The sequence below is a fragment of the Gossypium arboreum genome, chromosome 4 (assembly GCF_025698485.1).
Source record: "Gossypium arboreum isolate Shixiya-1 chromosome 4, ASM2569848v2, whole genome shotgun sequence".
Lineage (NCBI taxonomy): Eukaryota > Viridiplantae > Streptophyta > Magnoliopsida > Malvales > Malvaceae > Gossypium > Gossypium arboreum.
The window spans coordinates 42,409,646-42,417,306 of NC_069073.1; the positions used below are offsets into that span (position 1 = coordinate 42,409,646).

The 7,661-nt window shown below is 39.3% G+C and overlaps 1 protein-coding gene across 1 annotated transcript; it reads right to left on the bottom strand.

The window, feature by feature from the left end:
* Positions 1-5,956: 5,956 nt before the first annotated feature.
* LOC108458582 (uncharacterized) lies at positions 5,957-6,397 on the bottom strand. Its single transcript, XM_017757994.1, has one exon. It carries the CDS (start codon positions 6,395-6,397, stop codon positions 5,957-5,959), a length of 441 nt encoding a protein of 146 aa, XP_017613483.1.
* Positions 6,398-7,661: the final 1,264 nt, after the last annotated feature.

The following is a 7,661-nucleotide window of genomic DNA, read 5'->3' on the forward strand; positions in this document are numbered from 1 at the left end:
CATCAAGCTAGCAACTAAAATATACATGAATCTCATGGCAAAACATCAAACTTACCTTAATCTAGGTACAAGTATGGCCAAACCTCCTCCTAAACCTCTTCCAAACCAACATGAAACAAGAATTCCTTCCTTCTTCCTTAGAATTTTCAGCCCAAAGGAAATGAAAATGATGAACAAAAATTCTTCTTTCTTTCTCCACACTCACGGCAACAAGGGCATCCAAGCTCATCTTTCTCTTTTTTTTCATTTTTTTATGCTTATTTTTATTATAATACTTCCTACATAACTCACTAGCCAAACATGTTGGAAACATGTTTTCCTTGCCCATCATGCCCACCTTGGCGGCCACTATAGTCAAATTTGGGGAATTTGACATGCAAGGACAACATTTCCTAGTGTGCATCAATAGACCACTTCCACATTTGCCTATCTCAATTCTAAATTTTCTCACACAAGTCCTTTCTAGTGAAATTCACCTTTATAACACTAAATCAATCATCATAAAATGTCATACATGAGTACACACATATTATAGGCATCAAAATAAATTTTTAATTATTTTTATGCCTCGGTTTTGTGGTCCCGAAACCACATTCCGACTAGGGTCAATTTTGGGCTGTTACAATCACATTTCACAAGTGTCACACATAAGTCCTATTAACTAAATTCACATGCAATTAACTAAATCGAAGCTTAAAACTTTCACACATTCATATTCACATATTTTAGACAATAATTATCATATTCAAATAATTTGGTGACTCGGTTTAGCGGTCCTGAAACCGCTTTCCGACTAGGGTCACTTTAGGGCTGTCACACCAATATTAGGGAATGACTTAATATGGGTTAGTGAATGTGGGTTGGATTATGATGTTTCCGAATATAATGGTTCATCATCTTTATTACTCTTTTTCAAACTAATGTCCTCTTCTTATTCGATTAGAACAGGAAGGATATGATGTTTGCTTAAGATGTTTTTGGTTTGAGGCATGGTAAGTGTTGAAGGAGACTTTAGAATAGGAGGTGAAGGATATTTGGGAGGAGGATGATGATGATATTCTCATTAAACTCGAGAAGGTTATGGCTGGATTAGGCAAATGGGTGAAAGACATTAAACGAAAGAAGGCTAGGGTTAATAAGAAGTTGACAAGGAAACTTGAACTCTTGGTAGAAGGGAACAGAGATGATGATCACCTCATGGATTTGATCGATGCCAAAATTCAATTAAACTTTGAGATTGATATGATGAGCTCTTTTGGGAGCAGAGAGCGAGAGAAAATTGGTTAAGGCTGGGAGATAAGAACACAGCTTTCTTTCACAATTTTTCCTCCCAAAGACAGAGAATGAATCGGATAGGAGGTTGTCAGAGGCGAGATGGATAGGTAATGCAAGGTGAGTCTGAAATGGAGAATATTGTTAGAAATTATTTTGAAGCTCTTTTTTGAATAAAAGGGAATAAGAGATACTACCCATATTTTGTCTGGGGTTAAAAGGTGCATCTCTAATAATGATAATGCTTGGTTGATGAAGAAGTACACAGATAAAGAGGTTGTAGAGGCTCTAAATAGTATGGGGCCAACAAATGCCTCAGGTGATGATGGTTTCTCGGCTCTTTTTTATCAAAAATGTTGGCACATTGTTGGAGAGACGTGATTTCTCATTGCTTAGCAATGCTAAATGAAGGTAAAACCTTAGTTCTATTAAATGTTACCAAATATTATGCTTATCCCAAAAATCTCTAATCCAACAAACATAATGAATTTTAGGTTGATTAGTTTGTGCACGGTTCTTTATTAAGTGATTGCTAAAATGATAGCAAATTGATTCCAAAGAGTTTTGGAGGATTGCATTGATGGAGCCTAAAGTGCTTTTGTACTAGGTCGGTTGAATTTTTATAATGTTTGTAACACCCCAAACTCAGCCTGGACGTTATGGCCAGATCCAACGTGTCACATTGAAGTGTTTTATCGAAAACCTTGTTTTCATTGAAAACCTTGTTTTCATTGAAAACCCTTCTTTGAGATGAAAACCTTGAGCAAAAACCCAAGTTGTATTTGTTGCTTTCAAAGTGAGGTGTATTTTAAAAAAACTATTCCTTCTTTTATGCTAATAATTACTTTGTAAAATCTCTTTTCAGTTGCGGAAGTTTTATATCAAACAGATGATCTATGAAAACTTGTCATTTAAAAATTGAGTTGCGAAAATGTAGTATTCAAAAACAGTTATGGTTTTAAGAAAACCATGTTCTACTTCTAGCAAAAATAAAGCATAATAATAATGAATATAATTCTAATTTGAATAATAACCAGAGGAAAGGCCTTATTACATTCCGGATTGAAATAACTTTAAATAATAGAAATTATAAGCTTAAGAATAGAAGTCCAAGTCGTCTTACTAGCTGGCCACCTCGGAGTCCCTCCAACCGTCGAACCACCTACTGAGGATCACCTAAGAAAAATAAAAGAGGGGGTGAGTTTTCGAAAACTCAATGTGTACAACCCTCGACAAATAGAAAAGCACACGATAGCAAGTCTTTTTGGGCTTGAGCCCAATTCAATTTCAGAAAAAATGTAAAGCAATCAAATATGCATGGATCCTACCCATCCAACTGCTACACATCATCTCCATCCCCCGATACACACCATGTAGGGATATAAATATCAACCCACCCATCCGATACACTCTAATGGTAGCCCGGTTGCGGTACTACCTAACATTGTAGCAAGCTGCTACTCAAATATTGTGCTTAATAGCCATCGGCGGAACCACGGTCGTCAAGCAACCATGCGATCCTCATATACTTCATCCATTGCATAATTCCCAACCCATATGCAACCTAAATAGAATATCATATGAATGCAGCAGGTATACATGTAATATCCATAAATCTTACATTCCACACATAGGGGTATTTTAGTTATTTTCGCCCTTAGGGGAATTTTCGATAATTTTTCTTTATTACGGGTTTATTACTTACCTTGGCCCGTTAACAAGTCCTCGTTGGCAAAAGTGAACAGATACTATGCACCAGATAGGATTCCAGAGAAGAGGAGGTGAGTCATCAAGAAAGCTTAAGTCCCAAGCTCTCCCTAGATCCAATCCTAGACATGCATATACCCATTACTACAGCTTCACCTTATGACTCGTCCACGGTCACAATTAATTAATTATTTAAGTTTTATGCCTGATTGAGTAGTTACCAAAAACTGGGTCCACAACCCCTTACTAAACACTAACAGATCCATACTTATTCATTTGGCCCCTTTAGGCCCAATCTCATTCATATGGCCCATCGGGCCCAATCACTTTCATAGGGCCCGTCCGGCCCAATCACATTCATAGTCGTACAATCATATGATTTTTCATCACATAGTATCAAATTGCCAATTTTGCCTAGTTGTAGCCCAGTTGGCCAATACACAGCCCAAGTCTATGGAATCGCTCATGGGGCCTCTAATAACCTATCGGTTTCCCTCCTTACGAGTGTTCGATCACTCGCAAGACTATTGTAGCCAAACTTTCGACTTTTCAGCATTTTGGCTTTTTGAAATTTCGGGATTTGTCAGTCTACTGTGTGTGTGCAGTGTATGTACACACCTGGTACTAAAACGTGTCGCGATATCCTTAGCCATGAACCTAAAAACAATATCACTCAATGATTAATCACACACTTATCAAATACAATCACCAAAAACCGAAAATCTCACGTTTGTCTTACCTTAAATGACAAGCCTTAACAGCACTTTCTTGATCACTAATCACGAGTATTTCTTAAATCCGCATCAGTCTTAATCATTAAGAACCAAACAACAAGTGACTTGCAATCATCTTAAGTCACTCTTAAATCATCCATGAGCATTCGGCCAACCTTAACAAATAAAAGAGGAATACTTACCCAAAACCCCAAAATGCCTAAGGAGCAATTCGACAGAGATCTGAAATTCGAGATTCAATGCTAATTCCCTACCAAACTGATTTAGAAAGAGTGAGTGAGAGAAGAAATTGGTACTAGGAAGACCAATTAAAAGAAAGTAAAGCACTTACACAAGAATCGATCGGCCAACGTTGAAGAAAAAAGTGGAGACACAACAAGATTTTGGCCTAAAAGATATTCAGCTTTAGAGAAAGTAACTAGGAGCGAGAAAGAAAAAAGTTTGATGAGAAAGGAAGGGAAGAAATCGGCACAAACTAAAAGACAAAGAATAAAGGATTTCGGCTTTTAGATATTTGAAGAGAAAAGTGTTTTCAGTGGAAAGAAAGGAAGAATTCGACATTAGCTTTGAATTCCCAAAATCGACACCTATATAAACTATAACCGAATTTACCTATCCCCAAATTCCCAATTCAACTCCTCTTCTTTACACTCCTCATCTCCTAACTTTTCTCCCTGATAACTCTTTAATCCCTTCTTTAAATTTCTCTTCTAATCACTCCCTTCAGAGTTCACATCTAACACCACTACTGGCCATTTATTGAGCAAAAAAAAATAAATCCTTCTTTTGAGCAAGGAGGGATTCAAACCCCAAACCTCCTTGCCATGCATGTGACGCCACCTCTAAGCCCCACATGTGTCGCTGCTTGCCACTCCAACACAAGGCTCCTTATATCCAATTCCTCCTTCATTTATTTAAAAACCAAACTACTTGCCACCAAGGTTCTTTTAATTATTAAACTATAATTTCCTTCACCCCAAAGTTCAAACTCATGACTTAACCAAGGTCTATTATCACATAAATAACACTTGAGTAAGAATATTAAGCACACCTTTTATCAAAATAAAAAAAAAAGAAAGTTCAGGATTTTTGGGGTGTTACAACTCTACCCCTAAAAGAAATTTCGTCCTCGAAATTTTACCTGATCCAAGCAGTTGAGGATATTGATATCTCATCGCTTCCTCAGGTTCCCAAGTAGCCTCCTCAGCCTTATGATTATGCCAAAGCACTTTGGCTAATGGGACGGACTTCCTTCTTAGAACCTTAACATCACGACCAATTATTTGTATCGGCTCTTCTTAGAAAGTTAAGCCTGGCCTAACCTCGATCTCCTCAACCGACACTACATGTGAAGGATCTGAACGATACCGTCTTAGCATGGAAACATGAAACACATCGTGGATTTGGCTTAGTTCAGAAGGCAATTCCAGCTGATAAGCGACTGGCCCAATCTGTCTTACAACCCGATATGGCCCAATGAACCATGGGCTTAGCTTCCCCTTCTGTCCAAACCTTAATACCTTCTTCCATGGAGAGACCTTAAGAAAAACTAAGTCCCCTACTGCGTACTCTATCTCTCGACACTTAAGGTCAGCATACGACTTCTACCTATCCAAGGCCTCTTTCAATCGATCCCGAATCAATTTTACCTTACCCTCAGTATTTGCTACTAACTCAGGGCCCAAAACTCTTCGTTCGCCCAATTCTGTCCAACACGTTGGAGTTCGACACCATCGCCTATACAATGCTTCATACAAAGCCATCCCAATACTTGCTTGATAACTATTATTGTACGCAAATTCGGTTAACAGCAAATAGTCTTCCCAACTACCTCGAAACTCAATTACACATCCTCTCAACATATCTTCCAAAACTTGGATCACCCTTTCCGACTGTCCATCAGTTTTAGGGTGGAATGTCGTATTGAAGTTCAACCTAGTACCCAACGCCTCATGTAGCTTCTTCCAAAATCACAAAGTGAAACGTGGGTCCCTATCAAATATTATGGAAACTGGCACTTCATGCAATCTTACAATCTTTGCCACATACAACCTAGCCAGCTTTTCTAACGAGTAATCGGTGTGTACCTGTACAAAATGGGCAGAATTGGTTAACCGATCCACTATAACCCATATCGAGTCTTTCTTAGTAGGCATCAAGGGTAGCCCACTAACAAAGACCATAGTAATCCTTTTCCACTTCCAAAGTGGAATCTTTACTGGCTGAAGCAATCCTGAAGGAAACTAATGTTCCGCCTTCACCTTTTGATAAAACAAGCATTTACTTATGAACTCCATAACCTCGCGCTTAATTCCAAGCCACCAATAAAGCTCACGCAAATTTTGATACATCTTTTTTCTGCCAGGATGCATAGCATAGAGGCTGCTATGTGCTTCCTGTAGAATAGACTGCCTTAGATCCTCGTCCTTCGGTATACACATTCTCCCACGAAAACACAACAATCCTTCACTATTTATCCCAAAGTCTGACGTCTCTCCATTTTCTACTTGTCTAAAACAAGCACCCAAAGTCTCATCCACTAACTGCTTACTCTTTATCTCCTCGACCCACACCGGCTTTACTTGCAGCTCACCTAACAAACTACCATCATCCAACAAGCTTAAACGGGCAAGCATAGCCCTCAAGTACGACTTAACCCTATGGCTCAACGCGCCGGCCACCATATTTACTTTGCCAAGGTGGTATTCAATCGTACAATCATAATCCTTCAATAATTCCACCCACCTATGTTGCCTAATAATTCCACCCACCTATGTTGCCTAAGGTTTAGCTCTTTTTGGGTAAGGAGGTACTTCAAACTCTTATGGTCGAATAAATTATATACTTCTCTCCGTATAAATAATGCCTCCAAATTTTTAGCGCAAAAATCACCGCAGCTAGTTCCAAGTCATGGGTTGGGTAATTCACCTTGTGAGTCTTAAGTTGACGTGACGCATACGCAACTACCTTTCCTTCCTACATCAACACACAACCCAAACCCACATGCGACGCAACACTATAAATCGTAAACTCCTTCCCAGGCTCTGGCTGAATCAACACAGGGGCCTCAGTTAAAACCTTCTTAAGCTTTCCAAAACTCTCTTGCTGCTTGTCCGTCTAATCAAATGGTACCCCCTTCCTTAATAACTTAGTTAAAGGCGCAGGTGCAGGAATTAATGAAAAGCCCTCAACAAACCGAATATAGTACCCTGCCAAACCCAGAAAACTTCAGATTTCCGATGCTGACTTAGGTGTTTTCCAGTTTAACACTGCTTCAATTTTTCGGGGATCCACCTTAATCCCCTTAGCTGACACCACATGTCCTAGAAAAGTAACCTCCCTTAGCCAAAATTCGCACTTACTAAATTTGGCATACAACTGCTTCTCCCTCAAAATCTGCAACACAATCCTTAAGTGTGCATCATGCTCATCCTCATTTCCTAAGTACACTAAGATGTCATCTATAAAAACCACCACGAACCGATCCAGGTAGGGTTGGAAGACCCGATTCATGAGATCCATGAAAGCAGCAGGTGCGTTCGTCAGCCCGAATGGCATCACCAAGAACTCGTAATGCCCATAATAAGTTCTGAAAGGTGTCTTATAAACATCTGCCTCTGTAACCCTCAATTGGTGATACCCCGAACGCAGATCAATCAGCGAGAAAATGGAAGCTCCCTTAAACTAACCAAAAATATCATCGATTCTCGGTAAAGGGTACTTATTTTTAATAGCTAACTTGTTCAATTTTCGATATCGATGCACATTTGCAACGTCCCATTTTTCTTCTCTACGAATAACACCGGTGCTCCCCACGGAGACACACTTGGTCGGATGAACCCTCAATCCAACAATTCCTGAATCTGTGCCTTAAGTTCTACCAACTCCTTCAGTGTCATCCGATAAGGGGCGATGGACATTAGAGTCGTACCATGTAACAACTCGATT